We start from the raw sequence: 23,731 nt of genomic DNA on the forward strand, positions 1-23,731 counted from the left end.
CTCGCGGCTCGGCTTGGCTCGACTGTTACACTCTCGCGACACTTTCTCTTTCTTTTTTGCATTCCTCCTCGACGCGAGTTTCCGTGCCGGCCGCCGCCGCCGCTCCCGCAGCAACGACGCCCGGTCAGCAGCGAGCGGTGGACGAAACGGACAAAAGCTCGTCATGCGAGGTGGTAGGATTCACCAAGCTCCGGGGCAGGCCTCGGGTGGGTTAGGGCGGCGCTAAGCCCGCGCGCGGCCCCTCCGCGCCACACCAGAGACGCATCGGTCCCCTTTGTGTGCGTCTCTCGCTTTGTGGAAGCCGCCGTCACCGCCGCCGCGGAGAAGCAGCAGGCAAGCCAAGCGACCACCACTGCCGCCCGCAGCGCCACCGACCGACGGAGAAGGGCCCCAACGCCACTTTCTTTTTTTTTTTCCCCTTCCGCTCATAGGGGGGGTCCCAAACAAACATGGTGGACGTTTGGGATGTCCGTACTCAACTCCTTAATTATTTTCACTCGCATCCCGGCGAAAATGTGCGCACAGTGGACCTTTGTCGCGTGATCAAGCAACCCAAGAAGACAATCAACAGTGTGCTCTACCGGCTGCAAAGGGACGGCGTGCTGCAGAAAGTGGTCGAAAGTCCGCCGACATGGAGGGAAGCTGGATCCGCTGGTAGTCGCATTGAACAGCAATACTCGATCGGCTATCCGAACGACGGAGCCGCGGTGAGTACGCCGGCCGAGTTTTCGCTTGGCCCGTTTTCGCTTGTTCCGCTTTTTTCCCAGCCGGCCGAGCGCGCCGGCGGAAGAAAGGAAAAGAAGCTCCGGCGGGCACGGGAACGTGAACGGCGTAAGCGGCCGCGGCTGCTCTCGCGCGGTGTCACCGAGCGCTTTTGTCTGCCGGAGGAAAGCGGCGCATCTCAGCCGAAAGAGCCAGTGTTTCGCGTCGCGCTGGGGAAAACATCGCGCAGGTCCCTCGTGCCAGCTCTCCAATACGCGAGAAAAATCACTCGCGATGATTTCTTTTTTTTTTTTTACACCCCCTTCCCGTCGTATCTGACTGTTCATCTGGGCGAGGGGCCGGTCGGCTGCAGCCGTTGCCGAGCGGCGCAGGCGGCGCGGACAGGCCCTGCGCTTGCCTGCTCCGCTCTCCTGGCTCCGAAAATCGATGAATGGATACCCCCCTTCTCCTGTGCCGTGCCTTAATGTTTTGGATGGAGTTTTCTCGTTGGCTCTCCCGCTTGCGTCCGGGACCAGGCGAACCGACAACCACAGTGCCCGAATTCGAGCGACTCTCCTCCTGCTCCGAAATGTAACGTCTTGTTTAGGGAGGACGCTACGGTTTTCGAGCGACAGTGCTGGTCGTTTTGTACTCTGCCTTTCTTTGTACTTTCGCCTCTCCAACCCACCCGTCTTCTCCTAGTGGTCTGGTTTTTCTGTATTTTTTTTTTCGCCTCCAAGGAAGGAGACTGCTACTCGAAGCTGCACCCAGTCGATTCGCTTCCTTTGTGGTCGCCCATGCTGGTGAACGAAGATACAGAAGAAAAAAAAATTCAAATAAATTACATGGCGCTAGGAAAACACACTTTGCCGACAACCGTGTCGCGCTCACCGCAGGCAAGCAAGCACAGCGGTGCATTCGAGCCAGTCGATAGCGGGGGAGACAGATGCGCCGGGGCCCCCTCGGCAGCGAATCTGACGGCTGCTGCACTGTCTCGCGCATGCAGCTTCGCGTCGCGCTCTCGCCGCTCCATTAGGTCGGCCGTCAAGTAGCGGCTGTGCGGCAGCATCCTGCTCTTCTTGAAGCCACGACTCTCGTCATCGATGCTGCATTGGCGAGAGCACATCGAACTCGGCCCGCTCTCTTTATTCACTTTTCGTCTGCTCGAGACGGTCGCGATGGGGGAGCAGCAGTTCCGCACTAGGCCTATCGGACGTGCTTGCTTTCACGACCAGCCGCTGTCACCGCGTATGCCACATTCGACTCGCTTGCCAAGTTTCGCTTTATTAATAAAGCACGGCTGCCTGTGTTGTTCAGTTCGTGCGAAAGTCTGATACCGCGACGCGGCTGCTCGGAATAATAACGTCTGCTGTTTACTGGATCCGAGAGCTGACAAAGCCGCACGGCTTCGCCCGTTTTTCTTTTATTTTTATTTTCTCGCCCTGAGTCGAGTTCGCGATCAGGTAGGCGAAAAACGTCTGTCCTCGTTGTGACGCGGTGCCCATGTTTTCACTGCTCGCCGGGCTTGGTTCTAAAAGCCAAGGAGAGTGAAATAACATCGCGACAATGCGCCTCTTTGTGCAGACGTTTTTTTTTTTTTTTTTTTATCATTTGTCAGTCTGCCCTTCATCGGCAGTGCTTTGTTGCTGTCGTAGTCGCGCGTTTAGCACATGCTAGGCAGGTAGTGAGGGTAGGCCACGCGGGCCGAGCTGTTTTTCTCCGTGCCAGCACGAAGTGCTACGGTGTGTTGTAGTACGTACGACTGCATCTGCCATGGAAAAAGCCGACAAAGAAATAAAAAGCGAGTTCGAAAATAACGACGAAACGAAGGAATCCCGTGAAGTCACGGCGTCGGGATGGCCTTATAATCGCCGAATGGCAACTGCACGTGCTGCACGATTCAGTAGTGGGCCACGCCGTTTGCTGGATGTTGGGAGGGAAGTGAATAAACAAAACTGACGCCGCCGCAGCCTGCTTGCGCTCGGCTACGTAGTACACCGCATCTGATCGTGCGTCGTGGACGATGAAAGCCTACGCCTGGTGCTGTGCTACTTGGCCGGTCGCAGCCCGTAGCTCGCCTGCATCGCTGTTTTTGTTTTCTGTTCACTCGCTTTCTCGCATTCATTTCGAAGGGACTTTTTTTTTTTTTTTTCTAGCAGTCTTAGCGGGAACGACGTGTCCAAGGAACGAACCCGCGTTATCTGCGGCCTGCCGCTTTGTTTCTATTCTGTCATTCGCACGCTTTGTCTTATCGTACGCACGTTCGCGATTAAGGGTCTTGGTGCTAGGCATAAACGTGGTTGACCCTCTTTCTATGCCGATATATTTTTTCTGCCATCGCGAGGCTGGCACAAGGCACAGTAAAGCCGGACTGACTTTCTCCGCCCAATGATATTGGGCTCGCCACTTTTCAGGCGGTTTATACCGGCTGAGATTGATTTTTACTGTCCAAGCGAAAGGCCGGTAGAAGCCTGAGAGTGTGCAGTCTTCAGGGCAAGCAGCCAGAAAAAAAACGAGGCATAATTCAGGGGACTTTTGGAAATTGACTCTTTTCTCTCCCTATCTGTCTATATTGTTTTCTTTGTGGACAGTTGAAAGAGTTGCTTAATGCCGTGCACACTGACAAGCTCGTCATTACTCTCCTGTCGTACCCTGACACTGTGTATTTAGTTTGTTTGATTAGTAGCACTGTCTAAATCAGCAATGACAAAAATTAGATTGGGACACTGACTGGCCATCCTGTCATAGTGGTTTCCTATCATTTCGTTTTTTGTCTTTGTTTTGCGCCTATTATCTGAGCACCACATATGTACTGCTCAATTCACTCTATAGCAGTATTATGTTCTTACGCTTAGGACCTCTGTTTGGTATGGGCCCTTTGAAAAACTCTGCAAGTTAGCTTTTCTGCAGCGAGAACCCTTTACCATGTATATAAGCCTCATGTCATGCAGAAACTTAGCGAGCTGCGTTCTTTCGCTCTTGAGAAGCAGGAGGAGAGGGGGTCATGAATGGTATTTGCGAGGCAGACGTGCTCTTAATCCCTTAATCGCCATAGCAACATAAGGCAAAGGGCTTCTGCTTCTCCAAATTTCTGCCCCCAAAGCAGGTTTGGCTGCCATGGCGAAGGGGCTTTCGTTGTGCGGAGCAGCCAAGTTTCGGAGGGTCCGTAGTGCGGAGCAAAGGGTCCCTAGCCATATATTGTGCAAAAAGTACCGGTGCATGTGACAGTATTTGACATCAACTGTCGCATTGCCTTGCAGTTGTGGTGGCTTAAGCAGCACTGGGCAGAGCAGCAATAAGTGTTATGTTAACTGAGATGCATAGATGTTCATAAAGCTGTAAAGGCGTTTTTTAAAAATATCAGTAAAATAAGGTGCAGACAAGGTGGCACTATGTGTTAGTGCTGGCCATTGATTCTGTTGTCGTGATCTGATGTGTCAGGAGCTGTTGAACATAAAAGCTTTGTGTCATATCAACTGCATGCTTAGCTTAGCATTGCCGAAAACTTGACATTACACAAAGGAACTTATAGATATTCCAAAGAGTAGCAGGAAACAAATTTTTTTTTTTTTTGCCTCTATGGTGCATAATTTAAGGGGGCATAGGGGTTTTGAAACATTTGTTTTTCTTTTTAGCCTCTGTGCAATGAAAATGCACCGCCTTGATCAGTTTTTTTATGCCAACATCAAATATATAATCTTATTCTGATGTGTCAACTATCAAAATATTCCACATTTTCACTTTAATTTCACTAATTTATCGTTGTTGTTGTGTTGGGTTTAATGGCACGTAAGCAGCTCAGGCTATCATGCGCCAAGCACAAGGTTGCAAGTGGCGTACACTATTTATTCTACAGTCCCCGTAAAACATTTTGCTTCCTTTAAAAACTAAAAACACATGATAGATCGACAAGTCCACTTTCACCTAAAATCAAAGCTGGATGGAAAGGAATGTGTTCATCGTAAAATCGGGTAAAATACTTTAACAACTAATTTATCAAGGCAATATTTGTCATTTTTACAACTTGAAGTTTCATGTGGGGAAGAGTGGTTGATGAATCATTTTAATTAGAGCTCGCAAAAAAATTAGCAAGCACAAAAATGAGCAGTCTCACTTGGGAGCATGTTGTAATAAAATTTTCTTAGTCTTCTTTAGATGCGAAGATATGTTTTTTTTATCATTTATCAACTGGCAAGCAGTCTCAACTTGTGTTTTGAGAAAGCAAGCCCAAAAAACAACAGAGATGGGGTTTATTCAGTTCATTTGCACCGTATAAAGTGAAATGAATGACGCAGGGAGTGAATAAATTAGTAGATGCAGGCAGAAGTGTCCTGTTTTTCAGTCAAAGGGATACCCTGTGTTATGAACATGCATTTCTTCATTCTTTACTCCTTTGGTGACCATTTTGTGTCTAGAGTTGCACTACTACCGTTGCTGGGTTAAACTGTGCAGCTTGCTTCTGTATGAAAAAAAAAAAAAAAAAAAAAAAAAACAGTTCATTGCCGCTCGGTACAAGACTGTGTTTTTATTTTGTTGACCTTGAGAAAAGGGCTTCAAAGCTCAGGTCACCTACTGAGAAGGTAACTGAAAGGTATGAAAATGTATATTGAGACGAGTATTTGGTTGGCTATCTTTTCTGTTGAAATGTTGCCCTTGTGTATTTTCTGAGGCTATCCACACCTGATGGTAGTGGCAGTACAGTTTGCGTGTCACACGACAAGGAGCATTGATTGGTCTCTAGATCTAGCAGAGTCTCCACCTAGCGGCATAGCGGCGAACCCTACTCAGTGTGGATGCGTGTTCGCGTTGCGTGCCAGCCTGCAGAGATTTACGTGCACGCGTGCGGCGTGTATAGGAGTGCGTTTTGTTTGTTTCGTGGTTCCTGTGCGCTTTTGCTTGCTTGTATGCGTCTATGAACAGGCTAATAAAAAAAAAAAAACACTTGTCCATATTGAGTATGTCATGCTGGAAAGGACATCGTCAGTCGCGGTTTTCGGCGCTTGAGATTTTTTGACAAGCGGTGTCTCAGGCGAAGCGTTGCTTTCGTTAAGCATCGTGTCAAAGCAAAACAGGTTGCTGCCGTCAGTACAACTTAATGCAAATGCTCAAACATTGAATACCGCAACTGCTGAAACATGCGACCTCAGACTGCTGCATAGCAAAATCCAGTTTTGAACAAGCCAATCTGTGCCTTTTGTATTCACGATAGAGTTGTTTGAGTTTTATTATTATTATTATTATTATTATTATTATTTTTTTTTTTTTTTTTTTTTTTTTTGCTTTTAAACCTGTGTTGTGGTGTCTCAGTGGTAGGGTGCTCGACTGCTGATTTCGAGAACAGGGGAGCTCGATCCCAGCCGTTTAGAAAGGCGCTCTTCGGCTGTGAGAATTGACTGCACGTTAAACAATCCCACGTCGTCAACGACACCGAGGCCCGCCCCTACATCATCCGTCATATAGTCGCTGTCGCATGGTGTGAAACCCATATGTGCATTTCATTTCTTTTTTTTTTTTTTATGTTGAAGGACTCTGCGCATTCGTAACAGTGGAAATGAGTGCATTTCGCTTTAGAGAAATGTTCAAACGTTTGAGAAACAAATCTTTGCAGCACCTGTTAGTACATAACTAGGGGTTGGACTTTTCAGTTTAAACCGAAAAACACCGATAAAGATACGCTGAAAGTATTTTGAAAGGTTCGGTTTAAACCGAAAAAGGTCAGTACCTTTTCATGCACACCGCGAACTCTCGATGACGGGAGAAAATTACAACAGTGTTCAATCCAGAGCCATGATGTGAGCAATGAGATCGTTGGTTTAAGTACAGCGGTTGAGGGTTTTGAGGCATTGTTCATGGTCTCACGAATGGGAAAAGAATGGCAGCCGTGTTTCCCGACCCTCATAGACATGTCAAGCATTGGAGAAGGGGCGCCTGTGGCAAGGCAGGTACTCCAAAGGGCGAAGGAGACACCAGAGAATTTGCAACGCAAGTGTATCCAGGAAATCACGGAGACCAAAGCCCGCCAGTTTCTTGCCATGTGACACCTCTGAGACACAAGCCGAGAGAAGCACGTTTGTTTTTTAAGGGATTTGTTTAATGCAAAAATTGGATCATAATAAATAATATTTAAGTTACTACTTTGTGAAACGTGTGATATCTTTTATATGTGCGTTTTGTCTTAATGCTAATTTTCATCATGACAATAGCATTTTCCTCGAGGTTCTTAGCTGTATATATAACCAACTGTATATTAAATAATAGTGCATAAAACAACAAGCACGAAAAAAAGAAGCCAAAATGTATACTACGTCACTTTTAACTGTAGACGGGTGCCTTTATCTCACCAAAAAAAAAAAACTATATTTCTTCAGCAGAAAATAATATTAACCGGAAAAAAAACGGAAGTTGTGTGTGCAAATAAACACCGAAAAAAGTGAGCAGAATTCTCAAAAAATGAAAACCGAAAACTCCAACCCCTATACATAACACACCTAGATTAATGGACACTGGAAGGCCGCGGCCATTAGAATCATTAGAACCCCTTTTCGTCTTTGCTATCTTTCGAGCAAACTGGTTGTTTCTCACAAAGGGAGTAAAATAACTTCACACGGGCTTAACCATCGGTGTTTAGTTTGGGAATATATACATATTTACAGTCACATGATAAAATGAATTCCATTTCTTTCAGGATAGTTTTATATCCAGCACCTGTTTTGGAAGTAAATGACAGAATCGCCCCAAGTCACTGCTCAACAATAATTACAATGATAAAGAAATCTTCAGCCTTCAGAATTCCTTGCCAGAACATGACAGCGACCAAGCGCAGTTTTTACGATGTCTTCGCAGCTAGTGATTCGTAGCTTGCACTTTAACGTTACTGAAAATTAATCTCTGATAGTCCTAAATTTTGTCAAGTGTGTAAAAGTTCTGTCACATGGTGAAATTCATTGTCATTGAAAAAAAAATAAAAAATTCATTTACAAACATCACACACATCAGAAATTCCTTATACTTCCCTCAGTTTCAGGAAATCATTTAGAATCATTTCACAGTGCAACACTTGATTATGTGCCACAAAAAGCATCCGCCTTGTTGTGAGCTCGGCAAACTCAATCCACTCACCGCTCTACACGTGAAGAGTCAGCTTTCCTGTGCGGCGAGGTTTCCTGTACAGTGTAGGCGTAATCTCATTTTTGGGGAATACTTGTGCCTGATTGTCTAGCCAGAGTTCATGTCCACTCAGTCTACGGCAGCCCGCCGGGCAGCACGCTGTGAGTGCTACGTTTAACCTGCTTAATCCTCAAGTCAAGTGCGATATAATGAACCAGGCTGCCTCGATTCATTCTAAAGTACTGCAGGTCAGAGTACGAACCTTGTATCTCCGTGGGCTTGACACTAAATTTGCATGTCTCACTCGTATAAGACAAACGCACACTGTTGGAAAGGTGATATGTCATGTTCAGGCCCAAGTATCAGGCCTGTGGGCATTGTACAACACAAAAAGCGTGCAAAGCGATGCCAGTAAATATAAAAGACGAGTGGTCGCGTGTCTTGTTTTCCTAAAATCCACGCATCTGCTCTTCATCTTGAAGCAGCGCGAAAACAAGACTAAAAGGAACAGGAGACGACACAAGCGCTTGTGTCGTCTCCTGTTCCTTTTAGTCTTGTGTTTTCGCGCTACTTTAAGATGAATCCAATCCAACTCGCCCAGTTTTCTATACTCGTGTCATCTTCTCTTTTTTTTCTTTCTTTTCTTTGCTGCATTGACGAAATCTATAAATTTTTTCCTGCAATATTAGGATACTCTAAACAGTATATCGCTAATGCATTGCATAAGGCACGCTTTCATCGCCAGCAAACCCACCGTAAACTCGGAAGCAGTCATACGCCGCGTGCGTTTCTGCAAGCGCCTTAGGCTGCTGATCCCCACTATCGGAGCGACTGTGGCGCCACCTCTAGGTCGATCTCGCAGAGAATACTTGGCATTGTCTAGTACTGTTGCTGAATGTCACTTTCCCATGAAAGTGCAATACGTGGAAGCGGGCAAGACCACTTTTATCCAACTTCATTAGTATGTCGCTGTAATATGTCAGCTGGGCTGTTGGTAGCATTGGTGGATAACGGCACATCATGCGAGACTGAACCTTTGTACCAGACGTGTTCACGTGGTCAGCTTTGACTTGAATGTGGTGTTTCCTGTCTGGTGCAGGCCGATGGTTGGCATAAGTTGAGAGGGCATCCCGACGAGAACTCGACTGGCAAGCCTCTGGCCATCGCAGACGGCCGTTCGCCGCCCCCACCTTTCCCCACGGGAGCGACGGATGCGTCTGGTGAGCCGGGATTTTTTTTTCTCCACTAAGCATGAGTGGAAGCAGTGAAAGCTTTGCGTAATGCACATTTGCCGAGCCCATTTTGGTAGAGAAAAGCGTGAGACGAGAGTGTGCTTCTAACTTTTGAAATGCACTCAGCCTTTTCAGTGGGGGCCTAGGTGAAGTGTTTTTCAGAGTCCTTGAGTCTGCTGTAAATTTTTCTTCCCCTCTTATTAGTGTAGGAATAATTTTTCAAAATGCTGTATGTAGTGCATTTGTTTGTCATCTAACATATGGAAGGAAAAATGCTATTTGCAACTTAAAAGTATCAATCTCTCTGCCGTGTCATCTTGCCTGAGTTTGTTAGAGCAGTTTTGGCTTGACAGGCTTGTGTGTGTATGGCTCTTCATTATTGCTTTTCACATTCAGTGTGAGTTCAGAAGGTAAAAATCTGTTAGTATTCTTAATTTCTCAATTTTGAGTATATGATTACTGAAAATCAGGGGAATTTGAGGTCATTTTGTGCTGAAGGAGACAGTTTACCATGAGCGGTGTTTTTGTAGGTGGCATGAACGTTGCATTTTTTGCTCATTATTTTTATAAATTTTATAAACATTACAAGCATTTTTATAATGCGGAAATGGCAGGTCGCTCTAAAAGCTTGACCTTATCAGGTGTTTTCTTTTGTAGTCCACCTATACAACTATTTTGTAGTTATTTATATCTCCTGTAGAGCATTTTCATATTTGTGCAGGACTTGTCTGCTTTTCTTTGTACACTGAAAAAAAAAGAAAAAAAAAAGACAGCATCCAGCATCAACGCCTATTTCAAATGCACAGGAGCCTTGGAGCAAGAAGACATCTGCTCAATACTCATGTTTATGCCTCTCGCCTTTGTTACATGCCTTTCATGACTGATTCTTAAATCAAGCTCCGCAATTAGTAACAAGCATTAAAACCTCTGGTGAATTGGAATATCACTCTCGAATAAGTAAAAAAAATTATATATATAATATATATGTATTGACTTTAGGTTGCGCCTTCAGCTTTTTGCAGTAGGGTTGAGATTGGGGTTAAGTCAAGGGCAGAGGGCCCTATTTGTGTGTTTAGCATTTCTAGACAGTCAGGTGCTTCTGTGTAACCAGTTGCTGTTTGAGCTGCTGCACATTCGAAAAATGTGCCTTAAAGGGACAGAACACTGGCCAAAATATGTCATGAGATTATGGTGTAGATGAAAAGATTTTGCCTCATATAGTACAGATCGAGAACTACAATATCAAAGAGGCTTTACAATTTTATTTTGCCACTGAAAATTGCATAAAAACAAACGAAGCGGTATCTGGCGGAGAAACCCTATTACTTTCAGTGTAGTACCCTATGCGGCTATATGTCAGCAAAATATCGCTGATTTTCGTAACTGCACACCATTCTTTTTTCTTTTAGGAGTGCTTGTCATAATTATATTTTGCACTCTCTCCATTGCTTCCTTAAATAAAGACCACCCCTCTTATCGCACCGCGAGAGCTATGCTTTCTGGTTTTGCCACTAGATGGCGCCACAGTATTTGCAATTCTGGGAATGAAGCGATAATGGTGCCTGCTAAAACTTTTGTCGACAAGTCCTGCGTTATTGTGGCGTAACAGCCTTGAGTGTGAAACTAAAAAGAACGTTACTCTACACAAAAAAATGTCTGATTATTGTCTGGCAAGTAAAAGTTGTATTTGTTTTCGGTACGTCTTTTTTGTTGACCACCAGTCGTCATCGCGGTCGGTGTTTAGGGTTTCCAGCATTGCGCTGCATAAATGCGGGCTCATGCACTGATCGAAAAATTCTCGGTAAAAATTTTCTACAGTATTTCTAACAAAACGTTATGGAATCGAACATTTTAAACATCAATGTTTCCACTGTGTCGAAAAATAATGACCTAAATTCCAGTGTCCTGTCCCTTTAATTAGGCTAGGGCGCATACACGCTTGTCGCACCTGTTCTGTGTTGATGGAGGAGCAGTAGTACAAATCGCTTGTGGTAATGATGTCCATCACTCTGACTCTTTAAGTGTAATTACAGCACTGCACCACAAAAATGCAACGGAGCCCTTAATTGGAGATATCATCCACAATGTCGTAAAAGCCAATAAAAAAAAGAAATTACAAAAATGTGCTGGGTCCCCAGCCACGTGGGGATCAGGGGGAATGAAAAACGGGACAAATGTGCATCACGCGCTCGTAACACTGAAATAAATCACGTTGACATACCCCGTAAAGACTGCACAAAATTTATAATGACTAAACTAAGAGCTAAATGGCAGGCTTCATGGGATAATGAAACAAATAACAAGCTACACTTAGTAAAGCCTATAGTTGAAGAATGGAAGTCATCGAGTCATAAAGAGCGCTTTTTTGAAGTGGTCCTCTGTCGCCTCCACATTGGACATTCACATCTCACACACAACTTCATACTCCTCGAACATGGAAAACCTACATGTGAAACATGCAATGAACAACTGACAGTAAACCACATTTTAATATCATGCACGAAGTATGAGGAAATCAGGAGGAAAAATTTTATGTGTTTCTATGATGAACACATTCCATTTCATCCAAGTCTTTTGCTTGGAGAGAATGCCATTGTCGAAATTTCTTCTATTTTTGATTTTTTAAAAGTAAAGTTAATAAACAACGTCTGAGTTATTTTTAACAAGAACTGCTTTACCCTGAGTTTGGTGCATGATGACCTTAGTTGCCTATGTGCCATAAAACCCAACACAACACAACACGCTGAGAGTAAATGCAATAGTTCAGCACACATTGCACAAATTTGCCCTATATTGTAAGGATCGTTTCTTTGACTGTAAAAGGGTTACCCTTCTATGGTTATAGAAACTGTCTGTTGAAATGGTTATTCGTTGATGCGGGCAGCAAGGCTTCGTGCCGGCTACCGACTGCTGTGACCTCTGCTACTTTGCCAGTGACGCCGGTGCATATCAACCATTGGCGAGCCAGTATTGTCAGCACACTGTGACAGAAGCTGAGGCAACGCACAGGGTTGGGAGGGCTGCACCATTTGCTCCATTCTGCCCCAAACTGCTTTTCCTGCCCCCAAATACAACAGTGCTCCAAAACTCCAACCGGTTGCTGCAGTGTTTTACTATTAAAGTTAGCTGAACATGTGAATGATGGCAGTGCATTGGCAGGCACTGGGCTTGAAACAACCAAAATTTTTAAAAGCTGGTGAAGTGTGCAGTATAGTAAATATCTGTTCGCAAGTAAATTTAACATGACCCACAAATGATGGTGGGTAATTAATTGGGGGAAAAGTGCACTGTGCATGTGACACTGCACATCCTCCTAGCCTTTTGAATTGCCAGCGGAGAGAGTAGTGAGAGCACAGAGTGAAGCAGATAGCGTGAACTGCTATGAACCATTAGGAAACTTATCTGGCTGCAAATGCTGCACAAGTTGTTCTAACCCTTTTGCTGTGAAGACAAGCAGGTACGGTGCTTCACCATCGAGCCTCTTGGTCAGTGACAAGCGTGTTGGGCTTCATCAGACAAAAGCATGCTTGAAGCGTTGTCTGGTGGTGCACCAAAGGTGCCAGTCACCAGAAACTCTCTCAGGGGTATTGGAAAGCCATTTGCCAAGTTGTTAAAAGTGAAACCCTAGCATTACTCGAGCAAAAAACCCGACGAGCTATTGGCAGGAGGCAGTGAAGTAAAGAGGCTGGAGGATAAAAAGGCTAATTTTTGAGTTTCATCTATCCTCCCTGAAGGCTACTGTCAAGTTTTCGGTAATTATATCAGCGCAGGCTAATGATTACAAAGGGTATACCGCACAGTACAGAACAGAAATGAATGCTATTGATGTGAATTCCGAACTAGAATGCATTGAAGTGGTAGACTCCACTATAGAGTCAAAATAGTCAAAAGCTTGTGATCAAATTTGGCGTTCAGTTATTAAGCGCACAAGCAAGCATTCCGTTTGTTGCAAGTTTGTTCTGCATTGTTGCCAAAGTCGGTTTGTTTTGTTTGCCATCTGTCGTCCTGTCGGAGGTGTGCACATAGTTGGAAAAGCATTGGAATCAAACTGGGGACTTTGCATGTCAGGAATACGAAACATCAATTATTGAAGGCGTTTGAAGCTAGAAACAGGCTCCAAATAGGCATTATTACTGCTCCCTGACCTGCTCCAAAATGCCGGAGCCTGCTTCCATTTCTAAACACAGAAAATGCCTTTTTTAGTGGTCCTGCCAATCGAGATCGGCCTAGTATAGCCTTGCCTTTAGAGTAGTTTGAGGATCATGAGCCATTTGCTTTTTTAAACAAGTGCTGAATAGCAAAGATTTCGGTGGTGTTCCTGCACACTGCAAGAGAGCCGAGTTTAGGGCAGGAAACTGCGTTGCACCTCGCGTAATGGCTTTTAAGTGTGCCCTGGAACATGAGGTTTACTGCAATACTACCTGCTCACCATGAGGCATTCGTACATCATTATCGCTGTCCGCGTCCTGGAGCGCATTGTAACGCCAGGTAACAAGCAAATTGAAGTTATATCCATACTGCCTGGAATGTAACGGTGGTGCTCGAGTTCTGCAGCTGGTCGATGCACTCTTGCAAATGGTAGTCTTGTCTTGATGCCAGCACTCACCCTGTATGGAACTCCTGTGGAAGTTTTGTGACAAGAAGCATTGGGGGACTCTGGGTATGCTAAAGATTTCTAATTACTGTCTACTGCATACTGTGTAGTCAGTAAAGAGCTAGGTTAGGTGTCAGTTTACCGCTATTGCTAGCATGCAATCATTGGACTCACTGGCTGGTGTTCAGCACTGGGATGCATGTAAATTGAGGCTTTAATTGGGCAAAGAATTACCTGCAGAAATCGCTGCGTATTTCGCAACACAGTTTGCTGAAGTGGCACGTCAGAGTTTCATCTATACCAAGACAAAATTTCCTAAAGTTTACTTGTAGTTCATTAAACTCTTTTGAAACGAAAGTATGTAACACTTGTATCTTGCCTGTACTCGCCTAATGGTCAGGAACCTGGAGGCTACTGAAAGCAGTTGGGCTTAAATTGAAGACAATACATCGAGCTGTAGTGAGGAAAGAGTAGAAGTAACGTTAAAAGGCAGGAAGACAGCCGAGTGGGTGAGGGAACAAATGTGAGTTATTGGCATTGTAGTCGAAATTGAGAAGTAGGCATAGGCAGGCATGTAATGAAACGAGAAGAAATTTATGCATTTCATCCCATATGCAACAGAGTATATTTTAAAAGAGAAAGTGTGGCAGGTGGTGGTAAAGAGTCAGATGGGCAGATAAAATTCAGTAGTTCGCAGGGATAACGTGTGGTCACAGCTGTCACAGGAAGAGTTAATCTTTGGGCTATGAGAGGGGCTTTTTTTGCACTGCAGTAGAGATAGGCTATGCGGTCAGGATTCTAGACTGCATATTTGGTGCTTCATTTGTCGCCTGTTTCATTGCATGCACCTCATGCACATGGATGTATGCACGCACCTTAAAGTAGGCTGCTCCCATGCAGATGCGCTGGCTAACGAGGAAGAGCAGCAGCAGGGGCCGGTGCGGCTGCCCGAGAGCTCGCCTCCTCCCAACCTACCTCCCAACCTGGTGGTCACCCGTGGAGGTGGCAGGTTCGCGGCACCGTCCCTGGCCCCTCCTCCGCAGCTGGGCGGCGGCCCTCTTCCACCGCAGCAGCAGTCGCCGCAGCAGCCCCAGCCGCCTCTGGGCTCTGCCCTGGTCGCGCCTGTGCCCAACAACTCGCTCGTCCCGGTCGCCAACTCCCTGTTGCCGGTGGCCCCCAACAGCGTTGCCGCCACGACGGCGGCCAACGCGGCCGCCCTGGCGGTGCCGCAGCCCGCGGCTCCGCCCGCGGCGGCGGCCTCCAACAACATCTTGCAGACGGACCTGACGGCGCTGGTCATTTCGCACCTGCGCACCATTGGCACGCCCGTGTACACCAAGGACATGGTGAAGGCCCTGGGACTGAAGCACAAGCGCGAGGTGAACCCCATCCTTTACCGACTCCAGGACCGGGGCGTCCTCACCAAGGTGTGGGATACCCCGCCCGCCTGGACCCTCGTGCCGGGCAGCTACGGTGACCTGGAGCGGAACAACCTCTTTGCAGCCGCTGCTGCGGCTGCCGCCGCCAGTAAGCAGGCACCACCCCGCGATGCAGCTGCTCCGCCGGACTTCGGCGGCGCTGATGACGAGAACGCCGCTGGGCCCAACGGGGTGGGATCGCGGGGCGGGCCTAAGGGACCTCCCAAGCCGGCGAGGCAACCCCTTCCTCCGCACGAGTTGCTGCGACTGAGCAACACCTTTGCCCAGATGATGATGCAGCAGCAGGCCGCAGCAGCAGCCGCCGGAATGGCGGTTGCAGCCAACGGGGGTGTTGTTCCACAGGCCCCGCCTTCCTCTGTTGCAGCTGCGGCGGCCAACCTCAAGATCACCCAGTCGGTGGTGTCACAGTCGCTAGAGGTTAGCTATGCTCAGCAGCAGCAGCAGCAGCAGCAGCAGCAACAGCAGCAGACCAACAGTGTCGGGGACGTCAGCAGCAGCAGCAGCAGCAATGGCCCTGTGCGGGAAGAGGCTCCTGCCCCAGCCCCAGCGCCACCCTCCAATCCACCAGGACCGCAGAGCATTTCAAAGTTCCCGAGCTACGCGTCCCTCACAAAGAACCCCGTGAGCGCTTTCCACGAATTTGGCCAGATGCAGCATGTTGAGGCCAAGATTGACATTGTGGCTACGGATGGCCCACCCCACAACCCAAGGTGAGTTTTTTTCTTTTCTTTTCTTTTCTACATCTTTGTTGATAAGAGGTTGTCAGCCTGATGTTTCACAAAGTATCGAACCGGAGTGGAAGCTTTTAGAAGCGGGCATTGTCGCATTGCTGGAAAGTTTTCATACGAGAGGTTTGGACGCAGGTTGGATGCATAGGCTAGTTACTATTTATGTTGTGCTTGTGCTGAATTGTCATTTATGTCCACGCTTTATGCACATGCACATGCACATGACATGTGGACATCTAGCTTGGTAGAGCCTAAAGTAGGAAGTAGCCTAAAAGTAGGAATTTGAGCTTGGGTGGCACAGGTGATAGCCAGATACCGTGAGTACCGGGCAGGGGATACACTCACTGTTGCATCTTGCAGAGAAAAAATAGAAAAAACGGGGGGGGGGGGGGGGGGGGGGAGTTTAAGCATGGCTTGAACCTAGTGATAGAGCTGCGGTTTTTTCATAATACTTATAATTGGTTCACAGGAAAGGAAAGGAGCTTGTTCTGTGAACACCTGAACCATGCCCTAAGGGATGGGAGAGAGGTGGGAGCGAAAGTGGAAAGAGAGAAAGAGGTGCTGGTAGTGTAGGGCTGGGGAGTAATTTCGACCACCTGGGGATCTTTAACATGCACTGACATCACACAGCGCACGGACGTCTCTTCGTTTCGCCTCCACCAAAACTCATTCGCCGGCAGTCAAGATCGAGCCCGACTACTTTGGTACTTAGGTTTTGGGGAATGGAAGGCGCAGTATACTTCAGGTGGCTACCATGGAATCGTGGACCCCGCAATTAGGTTAAGGTCACTTGAGATTCAAATTTAGTGCCACGCGAAAAGTAGCTCTACCTAGTGTAGTGAACATCTAGATTCAATTGTAAATTAGTTTATAAGAAAGGAAAGGTGCAGTATCTGTCAAGGTCACCTGAAGGTGAAAACCTCCGCGACGCTGACGGCTTGAAAAGCTGACGTAGTGAAGCTTTCGCTTCAAAAAGTACCTCGGCTAACTCACTTTTGTGCGGGCTCCTGCATTGTGCAGAGGTGTTATTCAGTGCTCTGTTTTTGTTCTGTACTATGGCCTGATTTAGTCGGAATCAATTATGCAAACCTCAATGTCTGCTATGGTGGCAAACCAAAATAGCAAACTTTAGAAAGCAATTATACTGGTTTGACCATTTTGTGGCCATTGGAGGAATGTGTTTTACATCACAGCAGCCTCCACAGTGGAATGTTTGTTCCTCTGGCGGGCACGTGATGGCGGCATCGGTACCACTGCTGTGAAAGTTCGTGGTTTTGGTCCGACGTTGCCTCATCCAATGTATGTTTAAAGACTAATTCTGAACGAATAAAGGAGGTATTCCCTGCCCTCCAGACATAATAGTGTGAAACAAAAATGACAGCTGGATACATCTTGTGTGCAAAATATGAGCCGACCGGCGAGCAGCCGAGCGAAGAGAATTTAAAAAAAATTTTCTCTAAGTGATGCATTGGTCAGTACGTAAGTGACTTTGTGTACGAGATTATTGGGCATTATGGGAAGTGTTGCTAGCAGCAGTGCTATCCACAGCCATGCATACTGACGTAGCCAGCCTGGACAATATTAAATAAACAACACGGCAGTGCCCCTATAATTGTGGGAGAGCTCATTTCGCTTGTGTTGTGCATATCCTGTCAGGTTTTGCTACAGCTGCTCTTCGTGCGTTAGATTGTTGTTATGGCTACATTTATGCAAGCGATATCAGGTGCTAACATTCTGTGCAGGAACCATGGAATATGGGTCAAAATACAACAGCACAGCCAGTATCGATAATATGGCAGGTCGTTACAAAAAGCAGCACTGCAATGTCAGTGTGCTGCACGATTTTCTAAGACTTTTTGTTTTTTTTGAATTGGAAGCTTGCTTTGACTTTCCTATCTTTTCGAGGTTCTCAGTGTGTTCCCAAAATTATGTTGCAGTCTTTAGTCTGCTCTTGACGGACTCTTGCCACGCACATTGGAGCATGCCTTTTCCGTCTTCGAATGCCATGCCTGTAAACCGTGGTGAAACTGTGTGCGGCTGCTGCTTCAAATACTGACTAGCTCTGCTTGTTACGCAGAGGTGCACCGCTGTCATTTTGTTTTTTTGTGAGCATCGTCGGGTCAGAGCGAGGAGCTTTTCACCTGCCTCTGATTGTGCGAGTAATTACAAGCAGCCTTTGTGCTTTGTCTTGTGAGACTTTTCTTTATTAGGTTGGGCCCAACTGTGCCTTTGTGCCGGCACACAGCGTTCAGTGCCGGTGGCAATTCCTCACACATGTCCGTCAGTCCGCGTCGTGAGCCCCGTGCGTGACTTTTGGCAGGTTCAAAGCAGTTGCATTTCTGGACAAGAAACCTGTGGCCGAAGCCTGGGACAAGACCAAGAAGGAGGCCAAGCACCAGGCAGCCGAACTCGCCTTCCGCAAGCTGGTGGCGAGCGGCGCCCTCGCTTCCGACGTCCCCTCCCCAGAGGTGATCCCCAGTCTCTCTCTCTCTTGTTCCCTTGCACGTCCGTCCCTGTTCTCTCTGCACCTTGCATGGTTCTGGGCTCCTAACTGGCTTTCACCGGTCGAGTTCTGCGGCGCCATTTTCTGGGTCTTTTTAAAACGGTTCTATTCCACAGCAGTGGTTGTTTTGTTTGGTAGTTTCTCCTTCTGCTTCTTGCTTTCAGTGGCATATTCTGTTCTACGTTTTGTAGAGGAGACAAAATGTTGCAAGTTAAAACAGTAGCACTTTACAGTGAAGAGCATGGTCAGCGATCCATTCATGTTAGGCTCTGGAAATGCTTATTGTGCTGAAATGAAAAAATTGTCAGCTTGACAAACATAGGTGCTATGCGGTTAAATGTTTATCACATGAGGTGTTGCGCTGTCGAGTTGAATACGGCGCAGCCGTTAGCTAATGAGGCCTGTAAAAGAAAAAAATAAAGAAGTTGTTGTCTTGTGGCTATGCAGCTGTTATGACGGGAGCAAGGATGTCGTGCTGAATGAGCATTGCATTGTTTCTACTATTTACTTCCCATTTCCTTCCCCATCCTGGTCTTAATGTGGTTGGAATTTCGAGCTCACGATAACTATTTTTCAATGTGTTCTGCCCTGGATTGTGTTGTCCAGTAGCTTATGGTCTTTTGTCCTTTAAAAATGTAACCAGTTTCTAGAAGTATTTGTTACCAATCGGCCCAATTTGTTGCATTATCCCATTTCTCTTCGAAGCTTGATAGGGTCGCCTTCAGATCTTGGCTTCTTCGCAGACTATTTGGTCCCTCTGTCATTGCCTGAGTTGCATTCCCTCTTGTTTCGACCTGTCCATAAACTTGCTGAGTATACTGTGTTCATAACATTTCCCTTACCTACTTGAAATAATTGCAGGCCCGGTGGGGTGTATTGAATCGTTGCACTTCTTAATGTTGACTATCTGTGGTGATCTTTCAGCCTAGATGACGGGGCCACCGGGTGTTTCCCTTTCACTTTTAACTTGTGCCTTGCTGTGAGTTTATCTCAGCCATGTTGCATTGCCTGGAAACATTGTGGCCTCCACCCAGCATAACTCTGGCTGGTTGCTTTGTTCTGCTTGCCTTTGCACGCCTGCATCCTATTGCACCCTGTTGTCGTCAAATGTGGGAGTTTCGCTTTATGTTTTAAATGAAAACGGCCCCAGTTTCTCGACGTCATGCTGATTTAGGTACAGGGAGTCAGTGGTGCAAACAGTATGAACATAAATTTTAATATTTTATTATTTTGATGTATTTCTGCATTTCTGTTAGTGAAGTTATCTGCCTGGGTCCAACATAGACATCTACAAACATGGATCGATCACCAGCTTCGCATATGCACCTGCAAATAGCGATTGCCGTACGCATGTTTCCAATGCCTGCGCATTGCTTGGGTAGCCACCGCCAGCTGCACCGTACTTATCCGCAAACTTAGCACTGCCTGGATTTTAACCGGATCTCCCTCCATCGTAAGCCGCAGAGTATACATCTGTGAACTGAACATTGTCTGCACATCACCAGGGCTACCGTTGCTAGGAGTGCCACGGGTACCCATGAGCACTGATCGCATACACGTATCCATGCCTTTCGCACTCGCGGGCACTGAGTAGGCACATGGCTAGCTGAGCATCATGCACCAACGAGTGGGGAAGGCTGAGAGAGCAGCTAGCAGGCAGTGCTATCCGCAGTTGCCAGCGGCAATTACAGACCTGCAAGCACTGATTGCCTAATCACTTCCGCCATGTTCGTCAGCGTCCGTGCGTTGTCACAGCTGATGTTGCTAGTTGCGAACACTGAGTACATCGACTCGTCACCTGCACAGCAATGGGCAATTGCACTGTAGAGTGGCAGATTGGTATGGACATTATTCTTTTGAGTTGGTTCACTGAGCATGTATCATCAGTAGGTGCAGCAGTTGAATGTGTGAGAGGAGAGTGATTCTGAAGGGGAATAAATGCTTAATTTGTTTTAACTAGGCAGTGGTCTCATACCTGCACCTTGTTTAGTTTTATCTAATTTCAAAGGCACAAGTAGGAACATATGAGGGTTCCACTTGGAGCTGTGCCTATGTCAGTTTCCCACATTCTTCATCATCCTCATGGAATTGGGGGGGGGGGGGGGGGGTGCAACTCGTAAGTGTGGATACACCTCTAATGAGGGCTTTCTCGTATGATGTAGATGAACAGGGAGTAATGTGGTGACAAAAGAATCCAGGAGTTCAGAACGCAGTGCTTGCAGATGCAGTGGCAGGCAGGAGGTATACTATATGGCAGGATTTGCAAATGGGAAGTGGCAAATGCTTTACTGCTCCTACTGCATTTACAAAAAAGTTGGTGTGACGCAAGGCTGAAAGAAGGTGTCAAGACATTCTCGAGATGTCTTGGGAGACCCCACACGTACATCTCCCCCTGCCAACCCCAAGCATACCCTTGTTGCTTCGTAACTCTCTCCCTGCCACTCGCATTACTACTCATGTAAAAATGATGCGAGCATGTTGCGTCATCTGTGGAGAAGCTACATAAACACACAAAACTGTCAGGGTAAATTTGAAGCAACATATGGAGCGGGTATTTCTCCATCCACATCACCGTCGTCGCCAACACCGCATCGCTTCCTCATCGACGGCAGTGCAGCCGTGGCGAGGCAGCGTGCTACATGCGTCTGAGGTTTGACATGCGAAAAAAATGCACAATTGCTGACGAATTCTGACTCAGATTAAAGTGACAACGATGGCTTGTCAAATGAAGACTGCGTGGAAGTTCCCTTGCCACCTGTGGATCTGGACAGTAAGAGGAAACCTGCTGAATGTAATAAAAGTAATATAATAAAGCTTAACTGCACATTCGTTGATACTGCATATACTGTCACGGCCTTGCAATTAACGTCAGATACAAGACTGGGTGGAGTGTGCAAGTACCATAGCATTGTCAGGTTTTCACGTCTTAAAGGGCACCTCACCATTAGGAAATTACCTCCAGCTTGTTCAGGCTTATGGTTCTCAATGCAAATCGGATAAACCTGCTATGATGTTTGATGTGGTGGGCTGTTTACTACCGAGACAGGTATGCAATGCACACGCCAACATGTGCACTGCAGACGACATCCAGGACAATCATTGTACTAGACTTTGTGATGTTGCTAAGGAGTCGAGCGTCGTAAGTGGGCATTCTGCACAAAATCATAAGCCGCTGGGTAAATTGAAACAGATTTATTCTATGCAGGCGTATTCCTGTGCAATAAATGTTTGAACTTGTGGGCGATATGAGGGGGACGGTCTTCCGCCCCGCTCCTACTCCGCAGGTGCAGCGTCCTCGCTAGCGACCCGCGGAGGGGGACAAAGGACGGGGACGACACATAGTTAATACTCGAATGCTATTTATTGCACTTGAAAATAATACAGAGCATGCCGGCTAGCTATACATCAACAAGGATTTCCTTGGAAGGGCAAGGCTACGTAAGAAGGACTTTTGTCTCACCGGCTGGGGAAGGGGGGTGCGACTTCGGCGGCGGACATTTGCACGCGCCGTGAATATGGCGGCCGGGATCTCCCGTGCGCGCCGCATTCTTCGGACAAAGCCATACCAGGGCATTTGCCGCGGGAGGCGGCGAGAGCTTGCGGTATTTACCGGTCGCTTCGCCGTTGGGAACCAGAAGATAAGCGGTCGTGCACCACGGGTCCTCCCGTGTGCGCTGCGTACTCTGTGCCCGCTATCCCCCGGCATTTGCCGGGAGAGGCGGCGGGAAGCGACCGCTCTCGCTGCTGGCTGGATCCAGAAGCTCTCTCCTGTCGTCTTCTCGCGGGAACCCGCGTAGATGTCTTGGTGGCGCACCCATCGCTGGTCTCCTTCCCCCAAGGGGAGGTATTTACCTCCTCTCCCAGCCGGCGTTGCCATGAAGCTCGTTGGGGTGGTGGTGGTCGGTCGCGGCAAAGGGGAAGGAAACTGGTTTTCCACAAACTAGCATAGCCGGCGAATTGAAATGTATTACGTACCAACTGCACAGTTTGTGTATCAGTGCATGGACTGGTGGAATAAATTTTATTCGTGTGAGCTCTTATCTTACTTTTCTAAATTACCCTGGGGTATATACTGGGCAGAGTGGCTCATTCCGTGTTGCTAGAGCCCCTTACATCTCAGATTCTTCATACTCGACCCAACTATATATGTCGCGTTCATGTATGCAGGGCTTATGTCGCAAAGCAAACTGCAATATGGAAATCTTTGAGTTCAAAAGTTTCAAGATAAAATACCAATATTATGAGATGGCGCAGCGTATGCAGCTCGTTTGGCCTAAAAGCCGTTGCCATGGCCGTTCCCATAACCCAAACTGAAGAAAACTGTGTTGGAGAAAATATATGCACGCTTTCTTGTTAATATTGCAATTCAGCCATACTTTGTGTAGCGTTCAGAGCAGTGTCGTACCACTCTGCTTCCAATTAAGCACGTCAGTCTTCTATAGTCAATTTGGATGCTAGTTTGAGACGGGGATTCGAACTGACAACATGCGCACTTTTTGACAAGTGTAGGTGTCCACTGAGAAGTCCAATACTGCACCTTCTCTTCCCCAAAAACCAACTTTACAAAAACATGTATATACGTAAGCATTCACGGAATGAAAACGCACTGTAATAAGGCACTTCGCGTCTATTCTTAAGGCGCAGCATGAGCGTCCCCCCAATTTTTTTTCTTCAGAATTCAATGTTCCTTTAGTGCACCGGTTTTCACTGAGTGACACTGGCACAGTGCAGAAAAGTAAACTCTGTGGTGAAGCCTTTTTTATACAAGGGTTGGAAATTTAAGCTTCCCCGAGAACAGTCATTAATTTTTCTCCTTTTATGTGCTAAGGTGGTACTGCATATCATTCTAACTTGTCACAGTTCTGTGAGCTTTGTAAGAATATGTGATACTACTTGCTTTTTATTATTTTGTATTACTTCCCATTCATCCTCACTGTTGTCACTCAGGAGAGAGAAATTCAAGGCAGGCTGCATTTTACACTTTCCATACTGTATGTCCCATGTAAGGCTAGGATTGGCTAGGTATGCTTAATTGGGGCTTTGTGCTGCATGAAGATGAGCGGGGGAACCTAAGTGAGAAGCGCTGCTCGATCGATTGAGTGGTGCCAGGATGTATAACGCAGGCATTTGTGGTGATGCATGCTGTTCCTTTTCATTAGCCTAATGAGAAGGGCTGACGAAAATAGTTCTGTTTTAATCGTCTTTAGTGACCGGGCCCCTGGGCTTAAGAGTCGTGGATTTTTTTGTGCGCTCTGCAGCGCCCAGGCGGCTTCAGAGTTTAGAATTTTAGCGATTTTGTTGAGAAATTGCATAGAGCTATACTAGAGTTAATGACTTTCTAGTGGAAATCAAGAAGAAGAAATGGGCTTGGGCAGGGTATGTAGTGTGTAGAGAGGATAACCGATGGTCTCTAGGGGTAGCAAATT

At 46.7% G+C, this 23,731-nt stretch overlaps 1 protein-coding gene across 2 annotated transcripts in view; it reads left to right on the forward strand.

The window, feature by feature from the left end:
* The first annotated feature begins 68 nt into the window (after positions 1-68).
* Positions 69-23,731, forward strand: part of LOC146181276 (uncharacterized) — a 40,370-nt gene continuing 16,707 nt past the window's right edge. For both annotated transcript variants that reach the window (XM_084576329.1, XM_084576330.1), the window contains exons 1-4: positions 69-707; positions 8,909-9,029; positions 14,536-15,784; positions 18,123-18,270. In XM_084576329.1, the coding sequence (XP_084432455.1) occupies positions 450-707; positions 8,909-9,029; positions 14,536-15,784; positions 18,123-18,270 (1,776 nt within the window). In that variant the 5' untranslated portion in view covers positions 69-449. The remainder of the gene's footprint in view (positions 708-8,908; positions 9,030-14,535; positions 15,785-18,122; positions 18,271-23,731) is intronic.

The sequence above is a fragment of the Amblyomma maculatum genome, chromosome 8 (assembly GCF_055883805.1).
Source record: "Amblyomma maculatum isolate TAMU_Amacu chromosome 8, ASM5588380v1, whole genome shotgun sequence".
NCBI lineage: Eukaryota > Metazoa > Arthropoda > Arachnida > Ixodida > Ixodidae > Amblyomma > Amblyomma maculatum.